This window comes from Megascapheus bottae, chromosome 9 (genome assembly GCF_031878675.1).
Source record: "Megascapheus bottae isolate mThoBot1 chromosome 9, mThoBot2.hap1, whole genome shotgun sequence".
NCBI lineage: Eukaryota > Metazoa > Chordata > Mammalia > Rodentia > Geomyidae > Megascapheus > Megascapheus bottae.
This window is the reverse complement of record NC_143517.1, coordinates 59,959,491-59,977,472: the sequence shown is the minus strand read 5'-3', so window position 1 is coordinate 59,977,472 and position 17,982 is coordinate 59,959,491. Positions and strand designations below refer to the sequence as shown.

General features: G+C 36.5%; 1 protein-coding gene across 11 annotated transcripts in view; it reads left to right on the top strand.

Moving 5' to 3' along the window:
* Cyrib (CYFIP related Rac1 interactor B) overlaps positions 1-17,982 on the top strand; it is a 112,897-nt gene that overhangs the window by 83,347 nt on the left and 11,568 nt on the right. For 4 of the 11 annotated variants that reach the window (XM_090339382.1, XM_090339384.1, XM_090339383.1 and 1 more), the window contains 3 exons: positions 6,543-6,625; positions 13,207-13,328; positions 17,660-17,765. In XM_090339382.1, coding sequence (XP_090195508.1) covers positions 6,553-6,625; positions 13,207-13,328; positions 17,660-17,765 — 301 coding nt within the window. In that variant the 5' untranslated portion in view covers positions 6,543-6,552. Of the gene's footprint in view, positions 1-4,468; positions 4,623-5,567; positions 5,653-6,542; positions 6,626-13,206; positions 13,329-17,659; positions 17,766-17,982 lie in introns of those variants that run through there. The other 7 variants (XM_090339390.1, XM_090339391.1, XM_090339392.1 and 4 more) reach the window with 3 other exon arrangements.

Here is a 17,982-nt window from a genome sequence, read left to right as displayed (position 1 = left end):
CTTGATCATACCCAGTGTACATACAGCTCTGGTCATAATTTGTATTGGAGGACTAACCTTTAATGGCTAAAGGTCAGGGAGAGTACTAGTAATGTTTAAATCAAACTCAGATGCCATAGCAGTGTAATACCACTGTTGTTGTGGTTTACTTCCACATATTAATTTTGCAGTTTACTATATTTAATGTTTGTGGCCTGTACCCTAGTATTTAAAATACCTTTCAGTATAGCAAAAGCATGTTTAGTTTTGACCTGCCTTTCTACTTTGATTATATCTACTTATGCTTTATATATTTCTGTTAATGTGCTTAAAAACCCTGCTCATTTGGCTAGTTGAGCAGGTGCCAACAGGCGCTCGGTGAAGTGCTTCTTTCTCACTGGGAGGTCTGTGTAAAGTGCTCCATAGAAGAGTACAGGAAAGAGTCCAAAGAGAAAGGGAACTGTGGCCATTGTCTAGAAGAAACTAACAGCAGGTCATTGTGGTTAGATAGATGTGAGTACTGTACAGTGACAGGAGATGAGGACAAAGTACGTCACTAAGAGATATGGGGGTTTGTAAGAACTGGTAAAAGTTTGGGTTTTATTTAGCATATGATAGCCATTGCATAGAACAGGGAAATGTGGCCCCATTTATATTTTTCCAAAATTGCTTTGTTTTTATATAAGAGACTATAGGAGGAGGGCTGTTTTTATTTTTGTTTTTGGTGGGGGGCTTGTTTTGTTTTGTTGGTCGTGGGGCTTGAACCCTGGGCCTGAGTGTTGTCCCTGAGCTCTTCGGCTCAAGGCTACTGCTCTACCCCTGGAGCCACAGTGCCCCTTCCTGGAGGAGGATTTTTATGTTAGAGGCTATAGGAGGAGGTGAGGGTAGCAGTAGGGATCTTGAAGTAGTCTTGGCAAGAAGCAGTGGTGTCACAGACCCCAGTGATGGGACAGGAAGTCACAGCCTCCTTGGACTTAATGATAAAAGGGGCTAGAAAGGTGGCCTAATGGTAGAGTGCTTTCCTACTATGCATGAAGTCTTGTGTTCGATTCCTCAGTACCACACAGACAAAAAAGGCTGGAAGTGGGGTTGTGGATTAAGCGGTATAGCACTAGCCTTTGGGGTGGGGAAGCTATATTAAGGAGATGTGGCCCTTTGGCTGATGCTCTTGACAGGTGGTAAGATGAAGATATGGGAATTCATTGGTGGAATGTTGCTAAGAACATGTAGTGTACTTGTCCCAGCAGTTTTAGTAATGTTGGGTTGGGACAAAAGCCAAGAGATAGTGAAGGAGAAAAAGAAAAGCCAGTAAGTACAGTGACATTTTTGCCTGAATTTTGCTAACAAAGAGAGGCAATGGAGTAGAGAGGGCGTTAGAGGGGAAAAGAGAATCAAGATGTGTTTTTGCTTTATATAACATTGGAGGAGTAAATCTATATAATTCAAAAAGGAGGGGACTGAAGCTGGGCTTGGTGGCTCACACCTGTTATCCTACTTACTCAGGAGGCTGAGATCTTAGGATCAAGGTTCAAAGCCAGCCCGAGCACACAAAAGGACCTGAGACTCTTATGTCCAATTAACCTCTAGAAAACGGGGAAGTGGGGCTTGGCTCAAGGGTAGGATGGTAGCCTTGAGCTGAAGAGCTCTGGGACTTCGGCCAGGCCAGGCCTAGGGGTGGGGTGGTAACCTTGAGCTGTAGAGCTCTGGGACAATGCCTGGGCTGAGTTCAAGTCCCATAACCTACAAAAAAGGAGGGGGGCTGAAAAAGAAAAACCATGAAGTGGGAAGGAAACAGGGAGAGTTTTGGAGAACGCCCGTCAAATGAAGACAGTGTCTTGAAGGCATATGAACTGTGTCCAAAGCTGTTGCTTTTGTAAAAAGTGCCCTTTGAATTGAGATAGATGCAAGTTTCAGTGACCTTAGAGAATTACCTACATAGTTGTGGTGTGTATAAAAGACACACAGAAATAAGTTAGGAGAATTTGGATTGAAAATGTAGAAAGCAGTAATGAAGGTTCATTTGTCAGTCTCATAGTGGGGTCAAGAAAAGCATTGAAGTGGTAGTAGGTACAGGTGATAGCTTTGTGGGTGTAGATGCATGGCAGTAAACACCAGGTTGTAGGTACATGGGAGTGGGTGTTGGTAGTAGGTGCATAGGAGTCATGAGGTGGTGGCAGTGTGGTGGTTGGTGGCAGTGTGATGCTCAAAGGCATGTGGGAGTACTAGGCATATGGTGTGACAGCCATGTGGTGCTGGTAACACATCGTAGTGGTAGCTGTATGTATGGCAGTAGCCATGTGGTGATAGTAAGTTATAGGCATCTAGGTAGTAGGTAGGTACGTGGTGATAACAATGAGCAAATGGTAGGCACAAAGTAGGCGCAGTGGCGGAGGTGCTTGGTTTTAACCGTGTGTGGTGGTAGTAGGCACGTGATGGTAAGAGGTGATAATAGTGTGATGGCATGAGGTAGTAGGCACATAGTGGATAGTAGGTGTGTAGTGCCATGTAGCAGTGTGACGATCCAGGCAGTATGGTAGTGATTGTGTGATGGGAGTGAACCCATGGTAGGAGGCATGTGGTGGTGGTAGTAGGCTAAACAAGAGGAAACAGTGGTGTTACTCAGATTGTGCTAAGTGTGTCAGAAGGGTAATCTGGATGATGAGTTAGAAAACAAATCGGTTTCAAAAGGTATACTCTTGTACTTCCCGAAGTTCCTTAGGATGACAGACATAAGAAGCCACTGCATGCAGCCATTGACAGAAATAGAGACTCATGAACTGTTTGTTATAGTCGGAGCCACATTCCCGTTTCCAGTTCCAGACTGGCTTGAGCCACTACATCGAGCTGAAAAAGACTTTTTTTTTTTTGCCAGTCCTTGGGCTTGAACTCGGGGCCTAAGCACTGTCCTTGGGCTTTCTCAAGGTTAGAGCTCTGCCACTCGAGCCATAGCACCGTTTCCGGCTTTTTCTATGTGTGTGGTACCAAGAAATCAAACCCAAGGCTTCGTGCATGCTAGGCAAGCACTCTACCACTAGGCCAGACTCACAGCCCCATGACAAAGACATTTTTTGATTCCATCTAGTGAGTTGAGTCTAAGTATCTTACAGAGTGAGGCAGAGCTCCACAACAGAGGAATGAGTTATCCAGACCAAAACATTAATAAATGTGTTAGGGCTGGCAAACACTATGTTACAGTCATTGTCAAGCTAAATGTTAAGGTATGAGATAAAACTAAAATAAATTCTAAATTATCAAAGAGTAGAGAAGGAACAGGTCATTTTCTCTGTGTGTGGGTGGTGTGTATGTGGGGTAAAAAGATAATAAAGAACTCCGTAATCATTCCTTTTCTGCCTCTGATATCTGCTGATAGTCTTTTAGGACAGCATCCCAGGAGGGTTTTTTTTTGGTTTTTGGTTTTTGTTTTTGGTGCCAGTCCTGAGGCTTGAACTCCAAACCGGGGCACTGTCATTGAGCTTTTCCCGGGCTCTACCTGTAGCTTCCTGTTCCAGCTAGCTTTGAACCATAATCCTCAGATCTTAGTATTAGGATTAAATTACCCACGCTCAGCTTTCATCAGTATTCTTGACACAAATGATCAAATTTGGAATTTTGAGATTCATTGAAGATTGTTTTGCATTAAAAGGAGTAGAGCCATTGCTATTTTTAGAAAGTGACTATATATGATCTTTGGTTTTCAATGTAAAAGCTGCTACCACTTACTTGTTAAATGCTTTCTGTGTGTTCAGTCAATGCTTAATCTGCCAAACCCTCCTAATAACCCATTGATAATGATAGGTAATCATCTCTGTTGTACCAGTCCAAAATTGAGTCCCAAAGAAGCTACCAGCCATCCTTGAAATCACACAACTAGTAAACTACCATTGGAATCCGATTTGATACCATAGGTTAAACTCAGCAGATGTACTGCTTTTTTCTTGTCAAAAAGAAACTTTTTGCAGTTTTTGATTTGTGTGAATCCAGGGCTTGAACTCTGGGCTTCTAGATGCTGTCCCCGAGTTTTGTGCTCAAGGCTAGCATTCTCCCACTTGAGCCACAGCTCCACTTCAGTTTTTTGGTAGTTAATTAAAGACAAGACTGGTGGGCTTTCCTGCTTGGGCTATGTTTGAACCACAGTCCTCACATCTCATTCCTCTGAGTACTAAACTTTTAGGTAAAAGTTTAGTTATGAATTTAAGTTTAAGTAATGAATTTGTATATGATGATATAAGGAAAGATGCTTCTTTTTCTTAGATATGAAAGGTTTGCTTGAAACTTTTAATTTATAGATACAGTGAAAAATTAAATATATCTTTTATGTAATCTGTCTTACCTATTCCACTTACTTAGGTAAAACATTGCAGTCAGAACATTGAATATGTAATAAAAATATTAAATAAAAAGATCTCGAGGGCATATTGGAAAAGAAAGCTTCCTTAGTACTTATCATTCACATTTATCAAATTTTGAGAGATGTATTTTGTCTTATCAGACTTTGACTTCTAGCAAGTTACTGTTATACCTGCATAATTATTTCCTCTGGGAAACTGACAAGAACATGAACCAATCTTAGGAAGTAGTGGAGGAAATAGAGCCAGATAGCCCTGTGACCACAGACGGTAGTGTTGTTCAAACTTCTAATGGAGGTAATAGAAGGTCTTTTCCTTCATTAGTAAAAATATTGTTGCTTTTGAGTTTTTGTTTTATTTATATATGCCTACAGTTCAGTTTTTGGAGAAAACGATTGCATTTGCAGGTAGAACAGGAAGGAATGGATATCCCTGCTATCTCTGATAATGTAGCCTGCCTTCCCTGTTGTTCTTCAATTTCCAGTTTTGAGCCTTGAGCCTGGTTTTCTGAATATTCCTGACACTGCTCCTATTATTGTCTCTGAGCAATAACATGTTCTCAGGCAAGAATTCTGCCAGTCAATGCCTTATGTTACTTTTTTCTTTTACAAACTTTTAAGTTTTTATAATTGGTGACTGACTCCTTATGTGTTATTTGCTGTTAACGCATATACCATATAGAGATGCATATTCACTGTAAGAGTTAAGCAAAGTTTGATTATTTTAGAAGATGGAAGATAAAAAGAAATATTGGTGTTTGTATGGTACATTTTTAAATGGGTCTTTAATTGGTAACTTTCTTTAGTCTAATGGTTATAATGTGGTTTGGATACTATTCTTTTGTATTACCAATAAGATTTGATTCAGCAAGAAGAAAAAAATCCCTATTTTAAAATAAAAGTCTCAATATTTACTTGTTTGAAAGATTATTGATGTTAATTTAATTTATGCAAGTTTCAAAGTAGCAACATTAACATAGGTATTAAGATGTAAATTTTGCAAATTGTATGTAAAAGTTAATCCTTTTTTCCCCACCTTGATTAATGTAACTTTTTTAATATATGGAAAAGAGAGACAGGAGCTATCAAGTCAGCCAAATGTGCTTTTGTTCCAAATTTTCGCTACCAGAAGCATATAAACCCGCACCTGTTGGTAATTATGAGCAAGCCAGCCTTTGCCGGCTCCCAGGCCTCTGCTTCAACTTTTTTACTGGAACTAAATGATGTTGCCATTTTTATTTTTAGGTTTGCTGGCATGGGTAATCTCATTAAGGTGCTAACCAGGGACATAGACCACAATGCAGCACATTTTTTCTTGGACTTTGAAAGTAAGTCTCTTTAGCCCTTCACAGCTGGTGCTTATGGTAAAGGTGAAAGATAATTATACTCACACCACAGTGAAGGCCAGGCAGAGTATTTGCTAATTAAACATGGGGATCCAATTTTGCATGATTTTTTTCCTTAATCATAGGCAAACATCACCATCATATGTATAATTCTTCAGTTTCTCATTTGCTAAAATCATGTTGAGTCTGTAGCCAGTGATGTCTTTTCATTAGTCCATGAAGCAAGTAGCCTTATGATGAATATTCTTAGTAGTATGCTTTAGTGACTATGCCAGTCTGTTTGTAATCTTATAACCTTAAAAAAAATAGTGTGCTGCATATCCAAATCAATACATTCATTTTCACAAATATTACTAATAACCAAATTTGATTAGAAACCCCTGCTATATTTAAAAGTATTCAGGAAATAAACTTTGTAATTCTGCTAATTTAAGATGAGATGCAAAGGTGAGCTTTGGCTAAGCCTCTTAGTATTTGACTTTGACATACTGTTTAGTGCTACATTGCCCAAATCAGATACAAATAATGCTTGATCAGAAATTTCTTTTTCAGAATCCTAACACTATTGGAATACTTAAAGAATTTTTCATTATAAGGCCATTAATGAAACTTGTATCTGGAGAATTTTGAGAGGAATTAGATCAACAGTTGTGCCATTGTGTACAGGAAAAACCACATTTCACCTCTAGGTCCTACATATCAGCATCTTGAGAACACTGTATGCTGCCTCCAGAGCACAGTCTGGGTAACCTGAAGGATGAATTCATGGCCTAATGAACGTTTTCCGTTACTTTTTTTTTTTTTTTGAGTAAATTTCAGATGTTCTTTTTTATAAAGGGATATTTTCTCTTTTCTCATTCTTGTCTTGACAGGTACCTTAACATGGGGAATCTTCTTAAAGTTTTGACATGCACAGACCTTGAGCAGGGGCCAAATTTTTTCCTTGATTTTGAAAGTGAGAAGATGATTTTATACCTATTTCTCTTTGCCTGCGGTAGACTGCGTTTGTCTTGCACTAAATGAATGTTTCCACCTCGCCATCTTTAATCGCTTTGCATGACTGAGCTATGAATTGTCTGAGTAAAATTCTGGTGCCTTCTAGAACTGGAAGTCATTTTTATATTTAATTATGATAAAGTGAGCTAGATTTTTTGTGAAATTTTATATCTTTTAATTGGAGATTTTATGACTTGAGACCTGCTTTAATGAACACATTTTCATGGAAAAAAAACCTTAGTGAAGTGCTATCTCAAAATTTATTAGTAAAAGCAGTGTTTCGGAAAATTATTTGCAGTTGAAAAAATTGACTGGGCTTCAGTTACTGTGTGTATATTAAAGTATTTTAAGTAAAATTCTTTTCATGAAGGCTATTCAGAGCTCAGTAATTTGGGCATAATATTAAAAGGTAAGTGTGAACCTAAATGATTAAATCATCATATAATTTGAAAGTTAAAAATTAACTATTTTAAAGATAAACTTTTTAATGAATAAAAAGAAAAATAGGTTCACAGACCTTTGAGTAATTTGCCTTCTGTTTGTTTGTGTTGCATGACCTATTGTAGTATGGTCTAAGAGTGGCAGGTAAGTGTCATTGATCTCTGCATGCTGCAAAACTATTGCTTTTTTTTTTTTTTTTTTTTTTTTTGGCTGTTGGTTATTGCTTTAGCTTGTCTGGTTGTCATAACGGAAAAAAAAAGATATTGGTGTTTTAAGTGAATGTTGCTATTTTAACTGATCTTAGAAAATTGTTAGGAAAGGGTGAAGAGATAGCTTTTAGCTTTTAAATTGTATTCTCCCTTACATTCTTTGGTTAAAACATTTGAACAGACTTAAATACTTAAAAGTTTAAGACTTTTTCTAATCTTAAAAACAAACCAAATCCTGTAAATGCCAAAGCGTTTTCTTTTCTACCATCTTTACTTTAGTTTTTGTGACTTTAAAAAACTAACTTATTTTGTGAATCATTTACATCATATTTTTATATTTAAGCCAAGGTTATATAAAGCTGTCAGTTTATGGCATTATACATTTTTCAGAATATTTTATGATCTCTGATGTTTATTTTCTTGTATTACATTAATGATTAGTTACTACATGGGGGGTTATGTTCAGGCTAGTTAAAGGGTAGTAATGCTAATATCAAGCAATAGTAAATTGAGGAAAATGTTATTAAATGATTATTAGTTTTCTTGACCCTTCTCAACAATTTACCACTGCTCTTTTAAGTGCATGCTTAGCATGAGTTTTAATCAGCTTGGGGATGTTGAGCAAATTGCTGACTTGAAAATTATTCTTTCAGATGAGGCAGCTTACATTAAAAAGCTGTATTTTAGCTTATTTGCATCTTTTTCAATCTTGGTCTTGTCTATTTTTCTGCTGTTCTGCTATTCTTTTTCTTCCTTGTCCCACATCCCTTTACATTTGCAGAATCTTGGCTTTGATACAGTCAAGATCTTGTTCAAGACTTGGCACTTGATCTTTTTTATAAAACTAGCATAGGTTATGGTCAAGTGGGAGGCCTGAATTTAAATAGAAAATGTAAAAGATTTTAAAAAGCACAGCATTCCAGTCTTGGTAGTTGGACCATTATTCTTGAAATTTAAATAGTTAATTTAGTGTCAGGAAAAGGTCACAATTACAACATTAATAACTAATAATGTAGAATTACATATAAAAATTAGCTTTTAAAAGGCAGACATAATTGTTTAAATACTTGTTGCCTCTATCAGCCAATGTAAAACTTTGGCACTGATACACTGAAGATGCTTACATTGCTGGATTCTTGATTTTTTTTTTTAATCACTCATCAATTTTCATATCTTTTTAAAAGAAAAGAAATAGTCACTTCATGTGAATATTATATTTGGTGGCCTTTGCCACATTAAATGGATCATTTTATATTATTTCATACCAGACTCAAAATTACCAGAATTATTGATGAATTTAATAAATATAACCACATTTTAAATGTATGTAGGATAGCTACTACATTAATTATACTATTTCCATCATTCTAAGTGGCTAAATTTAGCCACTTAGCGATGTCGCTGCCACTGGGGAATATAGATCTATGTATAGCTCGATTATTACATCTTTCATGATTCTATGAAATAAAATTCTACTTAGAGTTCATAAAGGGAACTTTTAAATTATTACTCCCCTAACTCTCCCCTTTCCTCATCCTTCCAATTACTAAGTTCAGTGAATATAGTTTACTTGCTGAATACCAGCCAGTTGGTATTGGGAGGGATGTAAAGGTAACTGGTTAACACCTGCCTTGAGGACAACTCTCAATCTAGTAGGACAGATAGAAATATAAACTCACAGTTTTATTTACATTGTTAACATTCAGAGGGTAGAACAGAAGGAATTAGTAGCGTGGACGTCACAAAAACTTTTCTGGTGGTGATGTTTCACTAGTATTTTGTAGGATGAATTCAGATATTTCAGACTAATTTAGGGGGAGACACTGGAACAGGAAGTTGTACAAAGATCTTAGGTTGTGCACTGTCATTCTGTGTTCAGTGAAATGATCTTTAGGTAGAGGGATTTTTTTCCTTCAATTCTACATATGCAGTAGATTTTATTTGTATTTTATGATAATGGTTCAGCTATAAGCCCAGAATTGTCCATTCAATAGCAACTGTGAAGCTAATGATACATAAAAAAAGTCACCAAATGGGGTCTGATAGTCTCTTCTAGTTCTTGAAATTTTCTTTTCTTTTCTTTTCTTTTCTTTTCTTTTCTTTTCTTTTCTTTTGGCCAGTCCTGGGCCTTAAACTCAGGGCCTGAGTGCTGTCCTTGGGCTTTCTCAAGGCTAGAGCTCTATCACTTGAGCCACAGCACCATTTCTGGCTTTTTGCTATGTATGTGGTATTGAGGAATTGAACCTGGGTCTTCGTGCATGCTAGGCAAGCACTCTACCACTGTGCTAAACTCCTGGCCCCTTAGTTTTTGAAATTTTCTACTATTTTATGAAAACGTTGTTAGTTTGTAACTTATTCTAATGAGCAATTCCTATTATCCAATAGCTCACTAATTCTGGTACGACTTTGATTTGTGCCCATCTAAACCTTAGCCAAAGTGCTTTATAAGTGAGATACAAGTTCAATATTTATAGCTAAGTACGCTTTACTGATATGCAGGTAGATCAGAATAGAGAAATAGTCTTTATAAGTGAGACTAAAGTCTCCTCTGATTCTTTATCAGCTTTGCCTTTTCCATTTAGTCATACATTTCTCTTACTTATGTCTTCTTGTGTTGCCTGTCCCCCTCCCAATTATTTAAAAATATCTATTTGATCTCTTGCATATTTTCTATCGTGTTTGTCCTGTACTTGAAATACCTCTTTTTCTGGTAGCATATATAATTTTCCAAGTAAAACTGCGTATAAAATTGACCAGAGATTAAAATGCATTATGCCCTCCTTTAATTATGCCTGTACTTTCTCATTCATTAAATAACGATACTACAGAAAAACTATTCATATTGAGTTTGCAAAACATACCAGTTGTATATAATACCCATTTTGGTCCCTGCTTTAATGAAACTTACAGAGACAGATTGTATGCAGTTATGATGGACAAAATGAATATAGGATTAAAACAAAAAAAAAAAAACAACTCACTACAATTACAAATTTTGGGAGGCCCAGCCCTGCCCTGTGTTTTGCTTAAAGTTGGCACTCTACCACTTGAGTTCACAGCTCTACATTTGGCTTCTTGGTGGTTAATTGGAGATAAGAGTATCATGGTCTTTTCTTTCCTGTTTGGAATGGATTCAAGTCACTATCCTCTAATCTCAGCCTTCTGAGTAGCTGAAATCACACATGTGAGCCACCACTGCCCATCTCACTATGGTAATTTTTATGTTGACTGAAAATTTTTTTCTTTTTGTTGGTTATGGGGCTCAGACTGGGTCCTAGGCATTTCCCTGAGCTCTTCAGCTCAAGGTTACCACCCTATCCCCTTGAACCGCAGCGCCACTTCCAGTTTTCTGGTGATTAATTGAAGATGAGAGAGTCTCACAGACTTTTTAGTGCCTGGGCTGGCTTTGAGCCTTGATCCTCAGATCTCAGCCTCCCGAGTAGGTAGGATTACAGGCATGAGCCACCACACTTGGCTAAGATATTTTTAATGATTGTTTCCATATAGGATATTGAGGTATATTATTTATTAAAATATTTAATTTTACTGGTAAGAACAATTAAAGCATTCCTAATTTCTCTTTAAAAGCCCTTCAAACTTAAGCTTCATTAGAAATCTATGTCTGCTCTCAATAGTAGATGTTATTTTGCAATCAACTGAGTATCCTTTTGTTGATAGGCTGAACAGTATGTTTTCTTGAAGTAAAGCCATTCTTTGCAATGAAAAATCAAAGTGACAAGTCTTGGTTGCATTATGTAATGCCATTTTTGGGGTGGGGAAAAGTCTTTTTCCTTCCCTGGCATCTCAGCCTTTTTGCATGACTTGCTTTCAGTATACTAGTGCTTACTTGTCTGCTATTTCTGTTTGTCTTCATTTCTACAGCAGTCTTCAGCAGCTTTCAAAATTATAAATGTGACTTTCCTGTGACAGTCTAAAAAAGGCTTAATCATTGTGGTGCTGGGTATTTTTCCCACCCTTGAGGGAACTTGAATCTCCTTTATTCTTATAAATTTTTTAGCGTTTATTAAACCTTTACTAGTCATTAGCTACTTACAAGGTCTATTTAATTCTACTTGGTAATGTTTTGTTTGTAAGTCTTAATGTCACATTTTTATGTTAATAACTAGTCACCACACCAAAAATACATACTTTATTTACACAAATGCCTTTGATGTATAATAGCTAAAATACTGTCTTTTGTCATGAATTCCCACTTCATAAATTCAAACTATAATGTGTTTCCACTATTGATGTTATGTCTATATAGTTCCAAATTCCATATGAAAAATATAAAACTGTCATTTTTGCATGTAGAAAGTATTTTTCTCTGCTGCATCTGGTGTAAGTATAAAGTTTTGTGATTGCTTCTTTCAAGTGTGCATCTATTACTTTGGACAGTATAGTCTGGCAGAATGTGAAAGCATATTAAAATGACAGTCCCAGAGTTTTAAAACATGCAGTCTTTTATATTCATCACCAGTATTTGCAGTAAGCTTTTTAGCTTTGAACACAGTCTTAGTTTACCAATTGACTTCTCTTAATGCAGTTATTTTATCTCAGTGTGTTTTTATTTAAAGAAAGTTACTTCTGAAAAGAAATTTGGAAAATAAGGAAACAGATAGATACATGAACACAATTTTTAAAAGTTGGCTTTGCATATGAATGTTTTTCTTACTGTTGCCATACTGTTTTATATGTGTTGACTTCAAATTTAGTGCTGTAATTGTTTTAAAAATGTTGTGTACTTTGGACAAATTGTCAGGTTTAATTGGTAGAACTGAGTTATTACCTGCACCAAGTATAAAGTAGTTACATTTTAAGGCATCTTTTTTCCTTGTTTCATGTGTGGAGTAAGTGTCCTAAGAGAATTTTTCCTGGAATAAGTTTCCTGGAGAAATTTTCCTAAGAAGTGAATCGTTGTGTACTGTGGAGAGGTGAAACAAATACAGAGTATAGGAACTCGTTTTATATAGTTAGTAAACAAAGTGAATGCTCTTAAAGTTTCCTTGCAAATTTGAGCTGTCTCTTTTCCCCCTATTAAGATAAAACATTTATATCATGGAGTAGTCCTGCCAGCTTAAGTCCTCACTAAAACGTTAAGTGCTTTATGCCTTACCTGCAATTTGGGGTTCGGTTGGAAAGAGGAAAGACAAATGTATTAAGATTTGTCCTTAAAGGTAACATGTCCACGTTACTAAAAATGAGATCTCTGCTACCTTAATTCTAGCAGAGAGAAACCCAGATTGAGTCACTATTAGCATATGTTCTGTGATTAACACCACAGATGGTGGAAATGCCCCTGTGTAGCCCCAGTGGTGATGTTTTCAACTGTAATTCTCCCTCTGTTTCTTCCTTATAAATACCAGGGATTTAGAAATTTGTTTTACTTTAGCATTTCAAAACTGAAACAGTAGTTTTGTAGTTTAGTGTGAATTATCTCATTTTCAGTATCCTGTGAATTCTGGAGCATTTTCTAATTTTAACTGCTCCACATAGGAATTCTGACCTTGTATTCATTAAGCAGAGAAGTACTAGGTAACTGTTACGGCCTTAGTCTTAAGTATGCATCTTCTCCTTTGTTTGCCTGTCATATTTGTGGAGACAATTTAAATGACCCCTAGACAAGAGGACCATGTAAAAAATACTTGTTGAAAAGTTTTTACATTTTTTTTTCCAAAACCTATTGCTAAGAATAGAATAGACTTTATAGGAAAGTAAAGTAGTGTCAGTCTTAAAGTACAGATGAACAAGATAATTTTATAGACTCATTTCTGTTGCATTAAAATGTAACTCATTTTGGGGAATTTGGATTGTTGATTTCTTAGTGTTAAATAAGTATTTAAAAAAATTCATGTCACTGTAAATTTTCTTGTGCTTTCCTGCTGTTTAGATGCCCAGCCTACAGAGTCTGAGAAGGAAATTTACAATCAGGTGAATGTAGTATTAAAAGATGCAGAAGGCATCTTGGAAGACTTGCAGTCATACAGAGGAGCTGGCCATGACATACGAGAGGTAAAAGCCCCACTCACTGTCTAGTAAATGATATCCTGTGTCACACTTCTTCCATTTGTTTTCTAGACCTGAGACTAGTCATATGAAATATGATTCACATTTCATAAGTAATTCTGCATTGTGAAGGAAGGCCATTAAAAAGTGACTGTAATGATAAATGTGAGAGTAAAGGGAATCAGTACTTATATCTTAAAGCTTTCTTTTTCTCTCTTTCTTTTTTGTGCCGGTCCTGGGCCTTGAACTCATGACCTGGGTACTGTCCCTAAGCTTCTTTTGTTGAAGGCTGAAGGCTAGAGGTCTACCGCTTAAGCCACAGCTCTGCTTCTGGCTTTTTGTAATTTATTGTTGATAAATTTCACTGTCTTTCCTGCTCAGGCTTGCTTTGAACCATGATCCTTGGATCTCAGCCTCTGAGTAACTAGGATCATAGGTGTGAGCCACTGGTACCAGGTTTTTTTGTTTTAGGTCTGTTTGTTGTTTGTTTGTTTGTTGAGGAACCTGATGCCGTATTCTCTAGATTGGCTGCAGCATTATGTTCCCACCCTGTGAAGGAGTTAAAACTGCTTTACATCTTTCCAGAAATTACTGTCTTTTGTTTTTTGATAATAGCCATCCCAAGAGCTGTCAGGTATTTCATTGCAATTTTCCTTTCCCCCCATATTTTATTAGCATTAGTAGCTATGCAAGCAGGTTTCATTTTGACACATCCATGTTTGCATACAGTGTATCTGTTTGTCACTCCCTTATCCTCTTTCCTTTTTCCAATCCAATTTAAAGTTTTATTACCTTTCAGGGGGCACTATTTTTGCTTCGCTTTTGTGCAGGGAGAGAGAGTGGCTTTTTTTTTTTCCCTGCCACTTTGCTTCGCTTCTCTAGGAGCCCTAGGCAGTGAAAGTTGCCATCTCCAGCCTCTCCTTGCTTCCTTTCTCTAATGCCTGATGCCAAGTGGAGTGTGGTGTGTCCTTAAGCTTTCCTTTCCCAATCTCTGAACTTAGCCAGATTTCTAGTCATTTCCTTTTCCATTCCTTCCAGTTTTCACAAGGTGCTATGACCCTGCTTCTCCAATCTCAGTGACTTGAGTAGTGTTACGATGACAAGCATGAGACACTGGTGCTCCACTTCATTTTTTTTTTTAAGATGTATATGCATACACACATATCAAAATGAAGAGAAAAAACAGGTAAAAGAGTCTTTCCAGGCTGAGACCTATTACAAAGATGCCATCATTATAAAGTATTTGATAAAGGAACTGAAGACAGAGAGGTAAAAGCCAGGTGCTGATGGCTCATGCCTGTGATCATACTTAGGAGTGTGAGATATGAGGATCGTGGTTCAAAGCCAGCCCAGGCACAGTCACACAAAATGTGGGTGAGGCTTTTTTTTGCTCATCTTTGGTGTTTGACTCAGAGCCTGGGCACTATCCAACAATTTTTACTCAAGGCTAGTGATCTGCCACTTGAGCCACAGCACCACTTCCAGCCTTTTCTATATATGTGGTATCAAGGAATCCAACCCATGGTTTCGTACATGGTAGGCAAGCTCTACCACTAGGCTAAGCTCCTGGCCCCAAAGAGAAAGTTTCTAAGAATAGAGATTCATCAGGGGAAACCAGTCACAAATTCTTTTTTTTTTTTTTTTTTTTAAAACCAGTCCTGGGGCTTGGACTCAGGGCCTGGGCACTGTCCTTAGATTTTCTCAAGGCTAGAGCTCTACCCCTTGAATCACAGCACCACTTCTGGCTTTTTTCTATGTATGTGGTTCTGAGGAATAGAACCCGGATCTTTGTGCATGCTAGGCAAGCACTCTACTACTAGGCCAAACTTCCAGCCTCACTTCTGGCTTTTTCTGTGTATGTGGTATAAAGGAATTGAACACAGGTCTTTGTGCATGGTAGGCAAGCACTCGCCCCTGTAACAGTCCTGATATAAACTGAGTTTCCTGTTGATAAGCTAATAATATAAAATTAAATATATGCTAAATAATATTGTTTTAAGATAGGATGGAAGTTATAATCTATAAAATGTACATAAATAGATGAAGACATAACATAAAATACTCCACTGAATAAACTCCAAGGGAGGGAAATAAGAATTTACTGTTAATATTTGTGTATGTTCTTACCAGTTTGACTGATGCTGAAAATGCTGTATGATAACCTCACCATTGGTACTTCCTAATGGAGTGTTGAACAAAATCCTTACCTAGCAACCATGAAACAGACAGATGTTTGAGAGCCATAAGTTTAATATTGTTTATAACATCCCTAGTGTTGTATATCCATGCAAAACAGAGCCAGGAAAATAGATAGCCCTACTCACAAGAGTGAATGTTTACTGCAGTGTTTTCACATTGTGAGACTGTATCCACATCTATTTAGCAAGCCTTAAACCCTTCAGGAAAATTTTGATGGACTAATGAGAAGAAAATAAAATTATAATTTTCACCAGTTTGCTTGTTTCCTACAAATAATTAGACAAATTTATACTACTCATTATAAAATACTGTATTTGGACTTGAGGATCTGATGATTGTTTTCAGGTATCTCAGCAATTAAAATATTCACAGTTATATGATATAAAATTAGAATTATCACAAAATATGATGTTTGATTTTCAATGTTACAATGTTTTCTGGCAATAATCCAAGATGGACTTTGAGATCATATTGGATTTAAGCATCATTCCAAAAACGTTTTATAAAGTTAGTGCTAACCATATCTGATATCCTAGGATTGTGGTTAAAGGGTAGCCCAAACAAGAAAGTCCGTGAAACTGATCTCCAATCAACCATCATAAGAATTCAAGGACAGTACCCAGGCCCTGAGTTGAAGCCTCAGGACTGACCACAGAAGAAGGAAAAAGATTAAAAGTAGTGTAGAGAAAACTTAACCAAGGAAATTTGGTGGTACATTCTCATAATCCCAATCTGGGATAAAAGGTCTTATCTTTAAAAGGAAAAGAACAGTTTGCTCAAACTTACAAATTTGAAAATACCGAAAAGTAAAGAAATTGCTTAAGCAATTCTAAAATTAATTTACTCACAGCATCTTTTAAATTTATCTGGGTTCAGTTTTTCTTTGCTCTCTTTGTGATAGTTTGAAAGGGTTCGAAGTACTAGTGTCTTAGGAAAAGGTAGGCATGTTAATACTTGCTGATGTTTACCTGTATTGTTAATTGTTATTTGTTAATTGAATTTTAGCTGTGGTATGGTTAGTTTGAAGTTATTGGAGAAAGTGAAACGGTTATTAAAAAATTAAGTTCTATAAAGGATTAAGAAAGCATCTGTAGGCAAAAGCATTATTTGGTTATTTGTAAATAACCCCTTATACTCAGAAAAGATTGCCTCTGGCTTAAAAGACAAAGGTATGTTTTTGTTAGGGTTTCTAGCTTCTGCTTTTTTTTCAGATTTCAAAGTAGTTGTTAATCTTATTCAGGAAAGCCTGAGGAAACTTAAAATCCACAATATGACCATTTCTGAGCCATATTATTTCAAGTCAATTTAAGTTCATTAAATATTTGTCAGACTTCTAAGCTATTTTTTTCCTTTTCTGCTTTCTTGCTTGTTGAATCTATCAAACATAGATGTCTTATTTTTCCACTTTTTTGGGGTTTTTTTTTTTTGCCATTTCTGGGACTTGAATTCGAGGCCTGAGCACTGTTGTTGGACTTTCTCAAGGCTAGAGCTCTACCACTTGACCCACAGCACCACCACTTCTGGCTTTTTTTGTTTGTTTTTATTTTTGTTGGTCGTGGGACTTGAACCTCTGGACTGGATGTTGTCCCTGAGCTCTTCAACTCAAGGCTACCACAGTTCCACTTCTGGCTTTCTGGTGGTTAATTGGAGATGAGAGTCTCATGGACTTTTTAATGTCCAGGCTGGCTTTGAACCGCGATCCTCAGATATCAGCCTTCTTAGTAGTTAGGATTACAGGCTTGAGCCACCACGCCTAGCCACTGTGTGATTTTATAACCAATATAGAATGCCTTTTTGCAGATTTAAATGACACTGTAATATAGTATAGTAATATAGTATAGTTAACATATTTAGTGTATATTTTATATATACCAAATCTACTGCAAGGAAGCTTAAAATGTACTGTAATAGAATTTAAAGTATTTATGAGTTGTGAAGGTAGTCCCTTAGCTTGGCATTCCTGGGTCCACTATTGTATACTTTACACATTATACTAGAGTTTCTGTCATTAGCTAAAGCATGTATTTTTAGTGTAAAAATGACACCAGTAATACACATACCACACATCTAATATATACGTGTGTGTATATATATGTATATATATTTGATCTTGACTTTTTTATTCTTTGGATTTAAAGGCAATCCAGCATCCAACAGATGAGAAGTTACAAGAGAAGGCATGGGGTGCAGTTGTTCCACTAGTAGGCAAATTAAAGAAATTTTATGAATTTTCTCAGAGGTTAGGTAAGTGAGAAGTTTTACAATTATGACTTAATGGTGACAAGCATGTTAGATTTAGAGGCTATCCAGAATATTTTATGTTGAAACATATTTTTTATAGAATACAAAATATACTTTTTTATACTTAAAACAGGTTATAATACTACGTTGTAATCTACTGATCATCTTTATTACTTAGACTGTTTTTCTCAGCAAATTATATTTTCTTTGCATGCTGAAG